The sequence below is a fragment of the Micropterus salmoides genome, unplaced genomic scaffold (assembly GCF_014851395.1).
Source record: "Micropterus salmoides isolate LMB-PRFRI ecotype aquatic unplaced genomic scaffold, ASM1485139v1 Ms_hic_scaffold_2, whole genome shotgun sequence".
Taxonomy (NCBI): Eukaryota; Metazoa; Chordata; class Actinopteri; order Centrarchiformes; family Centrarchidae; genus Micropterus; species Micropterus salmoides.
In genome coordinates this window covers 18,994,856-19,012,860 of record NW_024041150.1, presented here as the reverse complement: position 1 = coordinate 19,012,860, position 18,005 = coordinate 18,994,856, and the positions used below count along the sequence as shown (strand labels likewise).

Sequence of the window (18,005 nt, the reverse complement as noted above, 5' to 3'; positions counted from 1 at the left end):
GAGGTGGCATACACGCAACCACTGATGGCGTGACATGGGAGAGGCAAACCGCACCCATGCATAAGGGGACGGGATAGGGGGCCCCGCAGCTGTGTAGGCACAGACTGAGGTTACGCCCTGCAACCATCTGTACATAAAGTAGGGCCAGCGGCCACTCCCCCCCCACCGTCCAGTTGGGAGAAGACACATCGCACATTCACAGAGGACAATCACTCAGAAAGAACACTCCATACTGAGTGAGGCAATGAGAAACGAGAGGAATCCCGCAGGTAGAAACAGACAAATGAGCAAGGGGAAGACCAGGACGCCGCTGTGCAAGTATTGTCCACCGTCATCTCACCATGCAACGCCACAGAGGAAGAATCTCCAGGAGAGATTCACTGGCTGATGGATAGGCCTGTGAAATCGAACAGCCAATGAGACAACGAACAACAAACGGCCGTGCGCGCCACCTGGCAGGACAGCGTGCGGCAGAGGAAGTGGGATGGGAGTAGATGGGACTAGAACCCCTGCCCCAGAGGAAGTTTCCCCCTGGAGGGCGGCACATCCATCGAGCATGACACGGCCTACTCTGAGAAGCGCTCTGAAAGCAGTTGTACATGCTGATGAGGTGCCGTGGTGGCCATGAGGAGGAGACACTCTTCTGCCCTTGTGCTGCTGTGACAGCAGAAAAGGAGGCTAAGAGACAGCATAAGGAGCCCCACCTACAGAGACCGCGGGCTGGCCGTGGGCGGCAGATGTTGCTTCTAAGGTCAAGTTGGCACTGCCAACACGCTGGGGAACGGGGAGGGCCCAAAGAGACCACCGGGGCTCACCAGTGCCTCAATGAGACCCTTCCTGGTGGCTTCAGGGATGGTGGACTGCTGGAGCCACAGAACCCGGTGGCTCTAGGACTGCCAGGCGCTGATCCATGCAAAAGTGACAGCCGAGGCAGCGCGGTGTCTGAGCAGGCCACAGCAGAGTGATTTGGGCTGCTAGACTGGCTGGGGTATACATATGCTTTTAAATCACCCTCATTGTGTAATAGTACATGACCTACTTTCCTGCTATGTAAATACTGGTAGGGCTCAGTACTTTTATAATTCTTCATTGCTGCTCCATCAACTCCTTCTGACAGGATGAATAGTTAAATACATCCACATACGTTACCTCTGGCCACTTCTTCACATCGGCTACTCACGTTAACAATGACAATGGATGGGACAACATGAGACAATCTGATCGTCGTATTTGGCTTTCTTTGTGCTCCCAATTTAAAACATTTACGGCGTTGACGTTATTTGACAAGTATAGCGAGCAACAAATAATCTTCTAACTAGTTACCGGATGTTTTGTCAGTTTAGTGGAAGTCAGATGACAAAATGCGGAAGAGCAAAACATAAAAAGTGGGCAGGGCGGGGAATTAAATGAATAAGCCCATGTGAGGACCAGAACAAGATTTACTACATTTCAGGTTTAAGATGATGCATTAAGATTGTAACTGTGATTGTATAAGATTGTATAACTGTGGTAAAGCCAATGAGTTAAAGACAAAATTGATAAAAAATGACTTCTCAAGGCTGTTACTGTGTTATCTGTGTAATATCAATGATAGAGTGTAACAGATTTTTCTTTATTCTCTCTGCTGTGAACTGACAGGAAATAAATGAAACCTTCTTTTCTCCTTTTCTCCTCCTCTGACCTTGCTCTGTGTGTATGTGTGTAATGTGTTTGTCAGTGTATTAATGTGTGTCTGTACGTCTCAGTATAATGAAGTCCAAAGCAGCAGAATGCATTTCTGAACTAGCTGGTATTTCGTTGTATGGATAAAGTTAAAAAAGTGATCTTTTCAGCTAGTTAAAAATTGGTACATTCTGCAGCTGACAAGAAATTTCAATGAGAATTTATAATGGCTGGCAGTGGAGGAATTGCCGGTCACTCTTGTCCTTGAGAAGGGCACAGAGCCAAATCTCCGATGTCCGATGAAAAGTCCGATGGATTTAGAAAGCCCATGTGAGGAATCAGAACAAGATTTTCCAATGGCTGCTCTGGATGAGCATCACTCTCTAGTGATGTCACGCACCTTAACTCATCTCTGGCAAGAGCTATTAGCACATTAAACATCAATGGGGTAAATACCTGTGGAAAGAAGTAAGAGTATACGAGTAGTGCAATCAATACAAGAGAATTGTAATGAGATCAAAGAAGAAGAGCACAGGATGTGTATGTTAGAGGTGTTACATTGCATACATTGTAGCAAAGTAAGTATTGTTTACAAGTCCATCTTCACAGTTTTAATAACTTTTCTTCATCAATATATTTCCAGGTTCAGTAAATGGCACATCCTCCTTTGTAAAGGTCAACAGAACTTTGAATTGGACCGAAGCTCAGAGATACTGCAGGGAGAATTACGTCGATCTAGCCAGGTACAGTGTGCACTGATGAAGACTCCAACACATACAAGAGTACAGGACTGAACCAACTACTTAACTACTACTATCTGTTCTGTGATGAAATCCAGCTTATTCAGTATTCTCACACTTGATTAAATTCCACATGGATTGAAAAATCTGTCAAATTGTTTTATTTGATTCTTTTTGTCGTTTGAATCCTTCCCCTTCTGTGTTTGTTCATTTGTTGTTATTATTTTTTAATTGCTTTGCTTATAAGTTAAACATTTTCAAGTGTAAGGCCCTTGGGGCTAAGCCACGTAGTATGATGATCATTGTGATGATTACAAGCAGGATTGACAGAAAAATAGTACCAATAGGATACCTTAATTGTAAGGTGATTATGTTGCACTGATTTTGAGATGTTTACCAACAGCTACGTTGTCACGTGACCTCATCCATAAATAATCACATATAATTGTAAGCAAGTGTTGAGGGGTTCAAATCCCCAAACAGCTAATTGTTGCCATAGGTTCCCCAAGTACAGAGACATGGTACAGAGTTTCCACTGAAAGGGTGATTGATTAAACATCGGTATTAAAAATCACATTTTGTGCAGTTCTCTTCGCTATAGATAGATACAAGCTCAAGTAATACTAAACAGAACAAGATGTTTATGCCAACGGTGCCATGGATGCCAAAGGATAAAAGCAAAACTGTTGACACACCTGAGCATCTACAGACACCTGACATGCATACAGGATGCCCCGACATGGCCACACTCATAGACTGGTGCACCGCCACCTAAACACAGTAAATTACACACTTAATTACTGTGTTACTTCTCCCACACGCTGCAGTCTGCCGAAGCGTCGATCCTCCGCTGCTTGTTTGGGTGGGTGATTTGTATGGAGGTCATTTTGTTTCAATTCAATTTGTGTGAACAGATGAGCGATCCACGTGTAAATGGGTAATCTGTAAATATAAAACATTTTCCACAAACACAAAATGAAGATTTGTAAACTCACAGAAATATTTTGCAGATACAGATACAGATACAGATCTGCAAATACACAAAAAAATCCACAAATAAAAAACATAACTGTGAATATATTTAATAATTTACAAATAAATTAATCACATTTGTCAAAATCTTCCTAACATTTGTCACTTTCAAATAGGCATACTTGAGTCCAGCTTTTATTTGTCGATCTCAGTTCTTTACACACTGAGTTTTGAAACAAACATTCCGCCGGTGGAAAGAAAATCTAATGGTTTTTAGTGGAGAGCTTAATTTTGACCTGGAAATAGGAAGTTTGGGGAATTGGGTGAGAAGTTGTGGATTTGTGTTTAGAGTTTTGAGAAAAAGAGGCATCATTTCAAGAAATGTGTTTAAGCAACCGGGAAAAACTGTAATAAAACATACTAATTAGCCTATAACATGCAAAACATGTTGAACACCAACTCAGTATAGTTGGCACATTTATACTTAATCATTACTTAACTTTTGGCCTATATAATAGTATATGCTACCCATCACATTATATTTCCCAAAAATAACTAACAATGCTGATTAGAAATTTTTTGTTTTACCTCTTCAGTTAAACTCAACTCACCCATGATGTGTATATGCTACTGTTTCTCTCGCAGTATACAAAATCAAGCAGAAAATAACATCATCACAAACCTGGCAGCAGGTGACCTTGTGTGGATCGGTTTGCACTGGGAACAACTGTGGTCTGATGGGAGCACCTCGCTGTTTCACTACTGGGCCAGTGGGCAACCAGACAGCACAGAGCAGTGTGTCACCACATCATTCAGAAACTCAGGACTGTGGTCTGATGACAGCTGCTCCCTCACTTTCCCATTCATCTGTTACTCAACAAGTAATGCATCTTATTTACTCACGTACTGTGTAGAGATTCATTGTTGCATTAAGGCAAATATATCTCCTACATTTAAGATCAGTACCATACACCACACTGAATTTAGACTTGTTTAAAAGTCTGTTAAAGCAGAAACAAGAATGTTCTTTACGTCTGTTGTTCTGCATAAACTAAAAGCTGTTCAGAAGACACAGCAGATAAACCTGTGGGAAACTAGTGATCACAGGGTATATACACAGGAATCCTGAAGTAAAATTCAATACCTTTTTTAAGACTTTTTCAAGACTTTTTCAACATATTTTAAGACTGTCGTGCCACTTTGAGCTGTAACCGATTAAATCAGCCACACACCTTTTAAAAGGGACATTTCTGAGTATTTAAAAAGAACATATTTATTGCCTTGTCATCAGGTTGCAACGCCACCTAAAAACAGAGGCATTCACCAACTTTCTCAGTTGCCTATAACAGCCTGTATGAGCCAGCAGTTTTCTATGTGAAGGACTGGTCAGATTTCTTGCGAAAAACAACTGTCTTACATAAGCTATGACGTTTATGCACCCAACATTACAGCAAATCATGTGAAACAGTGTAATTTTGTGTTTTAGTTGATTTAAAGTAGACAATGTGAGCTTGCCTGCAATGATATGTGTGATAACTTTCCTCGACCACTTGATCAATACAACAAAATACAAATAGGGCAGGAGGGAACAAAGATAAAGAGAATTAAGAGTGATGAATAATGTTAGTAGTGTACACAGGCACAACCGGGAGGAGGAACTAGTCTAAATGGCTGTATTAGTATACTTTTATAACATTAAATTAAAAGTATATTGTTAATTTAATAGTTAACTGTAAGTTTGATATTAATACATTCATTATGTTACTATATTCAATAAAATTTCATATAATAGTATTTAACTTACCACTAGTATAATATTAATTCAAATTACAGCTGCTTCAGTTTGGGGTCGTTTTTTATTCATTAACCTTGTGTAAGAAAAATGCTCTAGGTTACACGATAGTCTCCGACCTGGATTTTGGGCAGGCTACTAACTCATCAATAATAATAACCATTTATGCAGAACATTGAGTTCAACATTTATAAAGTTTGTTGCAGCACATCAACCTTTTTTAAAATCCCGCTCTATCCAGGCTGTGATTGATCTGTTGACAAAAAGTGACATTAACGAGAGCATCGGCTTTATGAAAAGTTGAACGTGTTTCAATAAAAGGCACCGATTTTGCTAAATAGCCAGCTAACGTTATCCAAACCCACACACTCCTTGAATGTTCCCTGTTGTCTTCTGTCTTACCGATTCAGCTGCTGGTAGCACATCTCGCTCTTGTTTTGTTCAAAGTGGCCACAGATCGACTGGCCAGCCGGGTTAATCCCGTTACTCCTGATAGCCACTCCGACTATGTTTTGGACGATTCGCATTGAGGGTCCGGTGGGGTGGGAGATTACGTCGGTTGTACTTGTAAATCATTATCCGGTTTGCACGAATCTATTTTTTGGAGTGTTTAAGAGTGAAATAGGCGCTCGGTAGATCCCTGCGCCTAACATTACAGAAGTTAATCACACAGTCCCTATTCTCTGCCTGTCTAGTATTTTTGGCTAGGCATTATAAATAAATACGTTCACCTACACTTTTAGCAAACAAACTTTTGGACAAAAAGGATTTTTACGTTGAAAAACATATCTTCAAAATTTAATACCTTGTTAAATGGCGATTAAGACTTTTATTTAATTTTATTTAATATTTTTAATAGCCTTAATTATTGCAAAATTGATTTATTACCTTTTAAGACTTTTTAAGACCCCGAGGACACCCTGGATCATGTTGTAAGCAGCACAGTATTTAAAAGTTAACATTCTTAATTGTACTGTTTAAACTGAGAAAGTATACAGTAGATTAAAAATAATCAATCAACTGAATTACAAGTAGTGGTGGTGTTGCATCAAACAGCTGATGAATTTTCAGTGTGTATGTGTGACTGTGTGAAACTAAAATGTATTATTTCTAACGTCCTGCTTCTCTACTTCAAATCAAGTCCTGTATTGGCCAACACATTAAACTCCTTTATTTCCCCATAGTAATACAACTTAAAGAATTTGTATTCTTGATTTATTGTTCATTACATGTGTCTTATGAAACACACTCTGTGATGTGGTTAGGTGTAAAATGTGACACAGCATTCTTGATTAGACAAATGTGGGTCTTAATTAACTATATCTCTCATGGCCACCATTAGGTTTTATTAACAATGCAAGACAAAATAGAGCAACCTGAACATTCAGATGGAGCATGAATAATTTTTCACGCAAAGTTGTTTGTTGATAAATTTATTCACTTCTCTTCTTCTGTCTCAGCTCCTCCAAAAACAGAAGACTTCAGATCAATAGGACAAAATGAGACCAGTATCACTCTGCAGTGGAACAAAGTGAACAACAACATCAGCTTTATTCTCCAGTTTAATGATGCAGAGATCAACATCACTTCACCAGATGGAGATGGACCAGTAACTTACACAGTCTCATCTCTCACTGCTGCAACTGAATACACATTCACTCTCTTCTCTGTGTTTGAGGACGTCAGAAGCAGTGGAGTAAACATTACTGCAGTTACCGGTAATATATGTCACTTTATTTCTATGCTCTGTATCTGCTTAGCGAGCCATCATCTGCTTTTCAGAGCACCAGTGTAAAACTAAGACGTTTCTACTGGGTATAATATTCATTAAAGGAATTTGCTACTTAACAACATGCACTTTATTGCATGTTAATTTAACTCAGCATTGTTTTGGCCAACACTGTAAAATATTTTTTACATTAAGAATAATTTCTTTTTAAAACCTTTGTGATGTTGTGATACTACTTTTATCATAGAGTACATCTCTGTTGTGATATTAAGTGTGATGGATATGACTACAGAATGTGACATCTGGATCCAGAAAAAAACATTCATACTTAGTAATACAAAGAATTGTTTCACTTGCTCTGTTCCTGACAGACAGTATTAGTTTGTATTTATGTGGAGATACAAAATGATTCATCTTTAATTGTCAATGGGAACATTTTCACTTTTATGTACAGTTAGTTATTATATTTCACTGCTCTTTTTGTCTCAGCTCCTTCAAAAACTGAAAACTTCAGATCAATAGGACGAGATGAGTCCAGTATCACTCTGCAGTGGAACAAAGTGAACAACAACATCAGCTTTATTCTCCTGTTTAATGGTGCAGAGATTGACATCACTGCACCAGATGGAGATGGACCAGTAACTTACACAGTCTCATCTCTCACTGCTGGAACTACATACACATTCACTCTCTTCTCTGTGTTTGAGAACGTCAGAAGCAGTGGAGTGAGCATTACTGCAGTTACTGGTAAGATGTTTGACTTTATTAATGTGTATTTAACCAGGAATAACATTTTCATCTTGCAACTTGGGAAGCTACCGGAGTAGTTTTTTCCCTGTGTAGTGAAGGGCGAGAACAGTCTCCCTACCCGGATTCAAACACGGGTCTACAGGGCACTAAGGAGGATTTTTCCATATTTACGTAGAACAACTGAAATGCAATTCAAAGAAATATTACTATAGCAAATGAAAACCCTCGATTTGGTTTGGCCCACTGATGTCATCCATCTGTAAAGAGCGTTGTAGGAAATGAGGTGGGCATCAGAGTAGTTATTGCGAGATGAAGCTTTATGAAGCAGTGAAGCTGTCTATCCAGCTGGTTCACTCATGGTGCTTCATTAGCTCTATTGTGCCATCAAGATCAGCTGATTTTACTTTTACTCAGTTGCAGTTGGTTTGATTGGCTGGACATGCAGCTTCTCTTTTCCTCTTTTTGTGTCTTAAGCGTAGTTAAGTGACTTGTTTAAACAGGCACCTTACTTGTTTTATACTTGTGACTGTCGTTTTTGGAGGAGGTTTGCGACTCACTACTAAAGGAAAAAGCTGAGATCTTTCAAATCAGGTTATTGATCCAAAGTTAACAAAATCATTTTCCGTTGTTCACTTTCAACACAAGTATCAAAAAATTACCTTAAATTGGTCTCCCACAACTCATTTGGTCAATAAACTAATTCACTCCTCTCTCATTCAAATATGCACTGAACAAAATTATAAACGCAACACTTTTGTTTTTGCCTGGAATTGCTTCAAAGCATCACGTTACCTTTCATCAGTCATTCTCCTCTCAGAACCTCATGTAACAGTAATTTCAGCACAAACGCTCTTTCAGTCCAAGTCTGTTACTCCGCTATAACACACTAACCAAGGCTCGAGGAACTTGAACCCAATCTTAATCTGATTCTTTTGCGGGCTTGAAATAAGCTCGGGCAAAAACAATGCAATCTGAAGAAGGAGAAGAAGAAGGGCCCTTCTCCAAGCAATTGTCCTGTATACTGGTCAAACTTGTAACCTAAACACAAACAACCTGGGATAATAAGTGGTGCACTGTTACACAAACCATGGGAAATTACAAAAATAAACACTTGTATAACATAATATTCTTTAATGACCTGTTCATGTAACTAAGTTCACTTCATGTTGACTTCATGTTGCTGTGTTTCTGGGAGTACCTGTAAACATAACTTTAAATTATCATTATTTTTATTTCAGTTGTGACAAGATGAAACTGAAGATTGTCTGTTTGATTTTCAAACAGTATTAACAAGTTATCAATACAACTTAAAATGTTCATCTTTCCATATAACACCATAAACACCATCTTACTTTAACATCTCTGACTCAGTACTGCATATACAGCGTGTATTTCTGTGATAAACTGAGACAAAGAGTACACCATAAGACCAAAAAAATGTCAGTAGTTGAACAGGTTCTTTTTTTATTGTGAGTGTTAAACAGTGAAGACCAGTTTACTGAGGCAGACTGAAACTTGATCTGACATTAAATCCAACACGGCATAGAGCACTAATTGTTTTACCTGCTCAGTAGTCATGATACAGTGATTTCTGCTAGCATACAAAAATTTCACCAACGAGGAAAGTGTATTGTAAAACCCCACAGTACAGCTGAAATACCTGATTCACAGTGCCTCTTCATGTTCACTGTAAGAGTCTACATGCTTTATATAAAAGTAAGTAATGAAAAACTGAATATGCTTTGTTTTAGGAACTCGTCAGTTTTACTTTGAGGCTAGGCCACTGAACTGGACTGAAGCTCAGAGCTTCTGCAGACGGGTCTACACTGACCTGGCCACCATAAGAACCCCAATTGATGCCAATGCTTTACTTAGGACCACACAAAGCTACACAGGCAAGTATTGGAAACATATACAGAACATAAACATAATGTGTGTATATATACTGATGTATAATTATATATATATACAACAGCCAGGCAACAACCAAGTTTTTGCAAAGCTTATTTTGATTTGATAACACTATAAAATATATTATGGAATGTGAAAGAACAACAAAGACCCTTCATGAAAAATAGAACTATGAATTATGTGACACATAATTTAAGGGATGTTCAGTTTATTCATCTACAATTTAAGTCAATTCAGCAACTATTTTAATTCCAGCTGTTATATAATGAATATCTGTTTGAACAGGCAAGGCTTGGATAGGCCTCTATGGTGACAGCTGGAGATGGTCCCTGAATGACAGCAGCTTCTACAATGAAGGAGAGACAGGGTTCAGAAACTGGGCTCCTGGACATCCCTACAATCCTTATGGACAACAGTACTGTGTGCTGCTTCAAAGCTCTTACAATAACGATTACTATTTCAATTACTATTACTATTACTTGGACTACAATGGAAAGTGGTGGGACTATACATGCAACAACCAACAAAGATTTGTGTGCTACAACGGTGAGTTTTTTTATAGCATAAGAATTAACAAGAAGCTAAATAGATCTTCTGCATAGCACATTGTTAATAACTTCTCTTCATCGATATATTTCCAGGTTCAGTAAATGGCACATCATCCTTTGTAAAAGTCAACACTTCTTTGAATTGGACTGAAGCTCAGAGATACTGCAGGGAGAATTACGTCGATCTAGCCAGGTACAGTGTGCACTGATGAAGACTCCAACACATACAATAGTTCAGTACTGAACCAACTACTTAACAACTACTATCTGTTCTGTTGATGAAACTCGGCTTATTCAGTATTATGACAGATGATAGAAATCCCAAATGGATTGGAAATCTGCCAACTGTTTTATTTGATCCTTTCTATCATTTGAATCATTCTCTTCCTGTAATGTTAGTAATATAATTTTTTAACTGTAATGAGTCATATCTTTTTCAACCCTAGTTTTATGACTGTGAAGCACTTGCACCTCAGTCACATAGTTTATACTGATGATGAAAATGATGATGATGATGATTACAAGTCTTATTAGTAATAGAACATACCTTAGTTTGAAGGTGATTATGTTACACTGATGATAAGATGTCAATCAACAGTTACGTTGTCCTGTTATCACATCCTTAAATAATCACATTAGCTACAATATTATATTTCGCAACAATCACTAACAATGCACTGCATTGTCTGACTTTCTTCTTTCTCTTATGTTTACCTTTTCTGTTAAACTCAATTCAATATATTCCTGTTTCTCTTGCAGTATACGAAATCGGGCAGAAAATGACATCATCACAAAGCTGACAGTTGGGGACTCTGTGTGGATCGGTCTGCACTTGGAACAACTGTGGTCTGATGGGAGCACGTCTCTGTTTCAAAACTGGGCCAGTGGGCAACCAGACAGTCCAGAGCAGTGTGTCACCACAGCTTTCAGAAACTCTGGTCGCTGGTCAGATGATAACTGCTCCCTCTCTTTCCCGTTCATCTGTTACTCAACAAGTAATGCATCTTATTTCTACTCACATACTGTAAAGAGATTCATTGTTGCATTAAGTTTAGTTATATGTGAGCAATTATATATCGTACCTTTAACATTAGATTCACTCTAAATTTAGATTTGTGTACCCGTCTGTGTACACAAGAATGTTCTATATTTTACTCTTCTTCTGCTAAATGCTGTTCAGAAGGTTATATACAGCAGATAAACCTGTGAAATCTAGTGATCATGTTGTAAGCAGCACAGTATTTAACAAGTACACTGTTAAAGAAATTACTTTCCTGTCTGTAAGGTGAATATTTGCCATGTATAAATGTGTTCTCATCAGACAGAAAACCTTCAAAATCCAGTCAAATATGAAATGAATACTGCTTTTATAATTAATATTTCAGAACAAGAAAAATAATAGCAAAATAGGTGAAATATGATGAATCATTTCCCCATAAACACGCAAGGTACAGCAGCATAACGTCATTGATTATTTGAACCCGACACTCCGAAAGGATCAGGAGCCGAGCTCCCCTGTAGTTTGCACCCTGCCTACAATCTCAACCATCAGATTCCTGCAACAGGAAATAACGCTCTTTTACTCATGGATTTGTTTTTCTGGTTCCAAAATGTTTCTTGGTGTTGGGGAATTATTAAAAAAAAACATTAATTTTGGGTTAAAATGCCTTGTAACACCCATTGCTGAGATTGTGATGGGTATAATATTACCAATTTTTCTTTTTTTGTAATGCGTTATATTACTGCGTTCCAGCAAAAAGCAATAATTACTTTAATTGCGTTACTTTTGTGACGCGTTACTCCCAATACTGTGCACTGCGCACATAGCCGACCAGTAGAATGCCTAAATAGCAGTGTCGCAACTGCTTCAACATCCGACCAGCTCTTCAGCTCTTCAGTGGAACTTCAGGTGTCAGAGTGGCACGGCTCATTGGGAGAGACTTCCGCCTGTGCTTATACATATTGTAACATTAAACCTAAAGCCATGTTGGCCAATCAGAGCCTAATAAAATCGTAAACAAAGCAGGCAGTGGCGCACAATCCTCCGCTTGTGCATTCTGGTGCCACCAGAATTAAAGTTATTTAGGAAATAGGGAAACGTTTTCTCATAAGGCAAACATATCTCTGCGTCACCGAATTTGTCCCAAAGAGTCTGATTAAGAGTGAAATTCAGTTTCTACTCGTTCGCGTCACATGAGGTCCACAGTCTTGTTCTGAACACAGGTAATGGACAGAGCTTTGATAGAGCGCATTCTTGTGGGCCTACAGCAGCTGGCTCCTGGATATCTCCAGCAGCCAAGCTAAGTGGACGCCGCCCTGACGATTTATGTAAGCAGCGGCCGTCTGTTGTGTTGTCTGTTCTCACCATGACATGTTTGTTTCTCAGCAGTGGAGCAAAGTGTTTCCGCGCTTTCAGCACTATGGACAGCTCCAGGCAGTTTATGTGGAGAGATGGAGGCTGTGGCCATTTCCCTCCTACCACATGAGATGTGTCCGTGTAAACTGTGACATGCGACGTCACTCTCCCAAAGGGAACCCCCACTGAAAGAATGTGAGGGGATTTCCAGTATGTTAGGTCTGATGTGTGAGGAGGGAGGGGCATGGGAGGGCTGATCTGAAATAGGCTGCGGCAGAGATTGAGTGAAAAACTCCAGGAGCTCATTCTCTGTGTCAGACTCATGCCACAGTGAAAAACCTCCACTAACACTGACTGCTGGGTGAGAGGTGGGGAGGCCACAGAAAAGCAGAGGACGGGGATGGGCTCTTGTGTTTTTCTGATGTGAATGCTTTTCAATTATGATAATATGAGAAAGGGACAACAGCAGCTCAACAACTGACTGTGTCTCCATGTGCAGAGGAGCTTACTGCGTGCGGGTGACAGCCTGAAGAGCCCATTGGGGCTGATGGGCCAGCAGCCCCATGGTGTATCCACATGTTGCCCTGTAGGAACGTTAGCCACGCTATGATGTGACACGTGGAAACGTGGGTCTTAAATGATTGTATCACTCATAGCCACCATAAGGTTTGGAGCATGAATATGTTTCACGCAAACCTGTTTGTTGATAAATTCATTCCCTTCTCTTCTTCTGTCTTCCAGCTCTTCCAAAAACAGAAGACTTCAGATCAATAGGACAGGATGAGACCAGTATCACTCTGCAGTGGAACAAAGTGAACAACAACATCAGCTTTATTCTCCAGTTTAATGATGCAGAGATCAACATCACTGCACCAGATGGAGATGGACCAGTAACTTACAGAGTTGCATCTCTCACTGCTGCAACTGAATACACATTCACTCTCTTCTCTGTGTTTGAGAACGCCAGAAGCAGTGGAGTAAACATTACTGCAGTTACCGGTAATATATGTCACTTTATTTCTATGCTCTGTATCTGCTTAGCGAGCCATCATCTGCTTTTCAGAGCACCAGTGTAAAACTAAGACGTTTCTACTGGGTATAATATTCATTAAAGGAATGTGCACTTTATTGCATGTTAATTTAACTCAGCATTGTTTTGGCCAACACTGTAAAATCCTTTTACTTTAAGAATAATTACTTTTTAAACTTTTGTTACATTGTGATTACCTATTTATCGTGGAGTACATCTGTTGTCAAATAAAGTCTGATGGATATGACTACAGAATGTGACATCTGGATCTAGAAAAAAACATTCTTAGTAATAAAAAAATTGTTTCACTCACTCTGTCCCTGACAGACAGCATTAATTTCTATCAGTGTGGGGACACAAAATGAACACTATTTAGTTGTGAAAGGGAACATTTTCACTTTTATTGACAATCATTTGTTAATCCATTTTCTCTGCTCTTTTTGTCTCAGCTCCTTCAAACGCAAGAAACTTCAAATCTACAGCACAAAATGAGACCAGTATCACTCTGCAGTGGAATAAAGTGAACAACAACATCAGCTTTATTCTCCAGTTTAATGGTGCAGAGGTCGACATCACTGCACCAGATGGAGATGGACCAGTAACTTACACAGTCTCATCTCTCAATGCTGGAACTACATACCCGTTCACTCTCTTCTCTGTGTTTGTGAACGCCAGAAGCAGTGGAGTGAGCATTACTGCAGCCACTGGTAAGTTGTTTAACTTCTTTAATGTGTATTTAACCAGGAATAACATTTTCATCTTGCAACTTGGGAAGCTCCTGGACAGTTAGTTGTAATTTCCAGCAGTAGTAGTTTTTCCCTGTTACATTTGAAAATGTTTCAAATTCTTCATTAGTTAAGTTAACTTCATTAGGGCCCGAGCACGAACCGCGCGAGGTCTCTATTGAAACTGAAGGGATTATTGTTCATTGCTCAACCTCAACTTTGGGGGCCTAAACATACTCTAAAACTCATCAAACTTTGCACATAATTCAGATGTGGCGAAAAATGGGCTTGGCAAAATGGCTCGCTAGCGCCCCCTGCAGAGCAGCCCAGAAATAGAAATTTCTGTGGCACATGTATCATGTCCAGACGTACAAAAAAGCCTCTTGGAGCGATGCCCGACACCCAACAGAAAGTCGGCCATTTTCAAATGGTCATTTTTGGTGATTTACACACTCAGTACTTTAATAAACTCCTCTTAGAGATTTAGTCCGACCGACTACAGATTTTTGCTGTGCAGTCTAAACCCATTGGCTTTAGAGTAGACAGCGAAGTGTACTCTAAAGCCATTGACAATTAAAAGTTGTACAAATGATGAGTTTCAGTGATACGGCATGCACGTGGCGTGGCGTCCAAAATCAATGATTCACCATGAAAGAGGAAGTTGTTGTAACTTCAGTGTACATCTGCACCACACTTTACGTGCTTGATAACAGTCCCGCCCCGAACACATCTACATCTTCAGTTATAGTCGTAGTGCAAAGTGCTATGTAGCGCCACAAAGGGGACACAGGAAGTGAAGATGAACACCTTTGCAACGTCCAAAGCACATGGCAAATTCACAGCCACACCAGCAGAGCTCCAGAATCTGCAACGCGGCCGCATCACACCTCAACGTGCTTCACGTGCGAGGGCCCGCCCAACGCGCTTACAGCTTTAATGTAGTCTTTGTTTCTTGTTTTTTTCAAACAGACATTGTTAACATAACTGTAACTTATTTTTATTTTGTCTTATTTTCTTTTTCTATAAATCAAATATGTGTTTCTTTTCATTTTCAGTTATGACATATACAGAAGAAAATTATAAATTCATTCCATTCATCAAGAGCTGAACTCAAAGATCTAAGACTTTCTCTATGTACACAAAAGGCCTATTTCTCTCAAATATTGTTGACAAATCTGTGTTAGTGAGCACTGTAGATACCAGATCTGTGCTGCTGCCGGATGCACAAAAGTTTACCACAAATGTGCCTATTCATAATTACTCATGTGTTGTTTTCATTTCAGGGCGTCAGAAAGGCTGACAAAGCATTATTTGATCATAGTATTTGATGCAAAAGGTACCCTTTGGCGTATGAGAAGCCCCTGGGCGCATCTGTATGAAATGCCCTGTCTAGACCAGAAGCGCTATTAGCTGGCTAGGTTGCGTATAAAAGGCATTGACAGCTTCCTAAAGCCCCTAACCCTAACCCTAACCATCACATGGGTGTGTTCCTAAACGTAAGTCAGCAATTGTGTTGACCGGCTAACCCTACTGCTGTGAACATCGGCCATGCTAGCAGCTAAGGTTAGCGTCCTTTGTGTTGCTACTGTGTTAGATTGTTGTCATTATTAGAAATTAAAAATGTACTGTTGAATAAGGTTTTTCATATCTTCAGTATATTCCTATGACATCATAGTGAACAGTTAAATCTCCAGTAATTAAAAATCCTTTTGTTGTCTTGATTTGAAAAATTTTGTTGGATAATTTTGAATAGAAGTGACAAGCACCTCTCCTTTGCTGAGATAATCCATCCACCTCACAGGTGTGGCATATCAAGATGCTAAACAGATAGCATGGGTATTGCTCAGGTGTGCCTTAAGTTGATGATACACAGGGCAACTTTTTGAGAAATGTTGCTGGGCAATGTTGCTGGAGGCAAATCCAACTATGTTTTGAACCGATAGCGGCGGTGTGGGGTGGGTGGTGGAGTGGTGGGGGAAGGGGATTACGGTAGTAATCTTTACTCATTACCACTGACGGCAACGTTGCCCAGCACAATTGCTCTAAAAGTTGCTCCGTGTATCTTCAGCTTTAGGCTGGCCACAATAAAAATGTGCAGTTCCATCAAACAGCAGAATGCCGCAGATGTTGCAAGTTTTGAGGGAGTGTGCAATTGGCATGCTGACTGCAGGAATGTCCACCAGACCTGTTGCCCTTGAATTGAATGTTCATTTCTCTACCATAAGCTGTTCCCACAGGCGTATCAGAGAATTTGGCAGTACATCCAACCGGCCCCCAACCGCAGACTACGTGTAACTACAGGCTACTATGGGGCGCTTCAATCCCTGGCTCCCCCAGGTTGCGTGTCGAAGTGTCCTTGGGCAAGAAAAATTTGCCCCTGGCGGCTGTTGTTGTTGCCGCCAGTGTATGAATGTGTGTGAATGTTTGAGCACTTAGGCTCAGTGTATGAATGTGTATGACTGGTGAATGCAGATGTAGTGTAAAAGCGCTTTGAGTGGTCGAAAAGACTAGAAAGGCGCTATACAAGTACGGAGCATTTACAGCACCTCCATATCCAGCATCTTCACCTCCAAGATTGTCTGAGACCAGCCACCCGGACAGCTGCTGCAACAATCGGTTTGCACAACCAAAGAATTACAGCACAAACTGTCAGGAACTGTCTCAGGGATGCTCATCTGCATGCTCGTCACACTCGCTAATTCATTGGGTCTTGACCTGACTGCAGTTTGTAGTCGTAACTGACCTGAGTGGGCAAATGCTCAAATTCGATGGCGTCTGGCGCATTGGAAAGGTGTTCTCTTCACAGATGAATTCCGGTTTTCACTGTACAGGGCAGATGGCAGACAATTCATCCACGAACATCGCCTCATGTTGCAGCATGATCATGCGCGGCCCCATGTTTCAAGGATCTGGACACAATTCCTGGAAGCTGAAAACATTCCAGTTCTTGCAAGACCAGCAAACTCACCGGACATGTCACCCATTGAGCATGTTTAGGATGCTCTGTATCGGTGTATATGAAAGCATGTTCCAGGTCCTGCATCTTACGCAGCAACTTCGCACAACCATTGAAGAGGAGTGGACCAACATTCATCAGGCCACAATCAACAACCTGATCAACTCTATGCAAAAGAGATGTGCACTGCATGAGGCAAATGGTGGTCACACCAGATACTTACTGGTATATACTGACTGACATACCTAACCCTAACCCCCCCAAATATAGTAAAACTGCACATTTTCGAATGGTCTTTTATTGTGTCCAGACTAAGGCACACCCGTGCAAATCCCATGTTATCTGATCAGCATCTTGAAATGCCACACCTGTGAGGTGGATGGATTATCTCAGCAAAGGAGAAGTGCTTACTAACAGATTTTGACAGATTTGTGAACACTATTTGAGTTCAGCTCATGATGAATGGGGGCAAAAACAAAAGTGTTACGTTTATAATTTTGTTAAGTGTATTATGGAACTCAAGGTTGTCTTATTTTCAAAAGAAATTAACAAATTATCAATTGTTACGGATGTGGACAGAACGGACTCAAACGCAGCTCTTGTCAGATCACCAAAAGAGGTTTATTGAGGGGGGAAAAAAGGGACGAGGGGAGTCGGGAGGTGGGATGAGGTGAGCAGGACGCCAGCAGACGAGGGCACGGAGGACCAAGGAGCAGGCGGGGCTGGCAAGGCTCGAGCGAGGCGACTGAGAGGGGGCTGGAGTCCGAGGCGAGGGAGGTGAGGAGCGTGGAGGGAAGCCGGGTGGACGCCGCGGAGGTGAGGCGAGGGGAGAAG

General features: G+C 40.5%; 1 protein-coding gene across 1 annotated transcript in view; it reads left to right on the top strand.

Moving 5' to 3' along the window:
- LOC119912223 overlaps window positions 1-18,005 on the top strand; it is a 359,916-nt gene that overhangs the window by 175,418 nt on the left and 166,493 nt on the right. Inside the window, exons 17-23 of the mRNA XM_038731318.1 lie at window positions 6,627-6,884; window positions 7,385-7,642; window positions 9,397-9,540; window positions 9,842-10,102; window positions 10,198-10,297; window positions 10,864-11,099; window positions 13,202-13,459. Coding sequence (XP_038587246.1) covers window positions 6,627-6,884; window positions 7,385-7,642; window positions 9,397-9,540; window positions 9,842-10,102; window positions 10,198-10,297; window positions 10,864-11,099; window positions 13,202-13,459 — 1,515 coding nt within the window. The remainder of the gene's footprint in view (window positions 1-6,626; window positions 6,885-7,384; window positions 7,643-9,396; window positions 9,541-9,841; window positions 10,103-10,197; window positions 10,298-10,863; window positions 11,100-13,201; window positions 13,460-18,005) is intronic.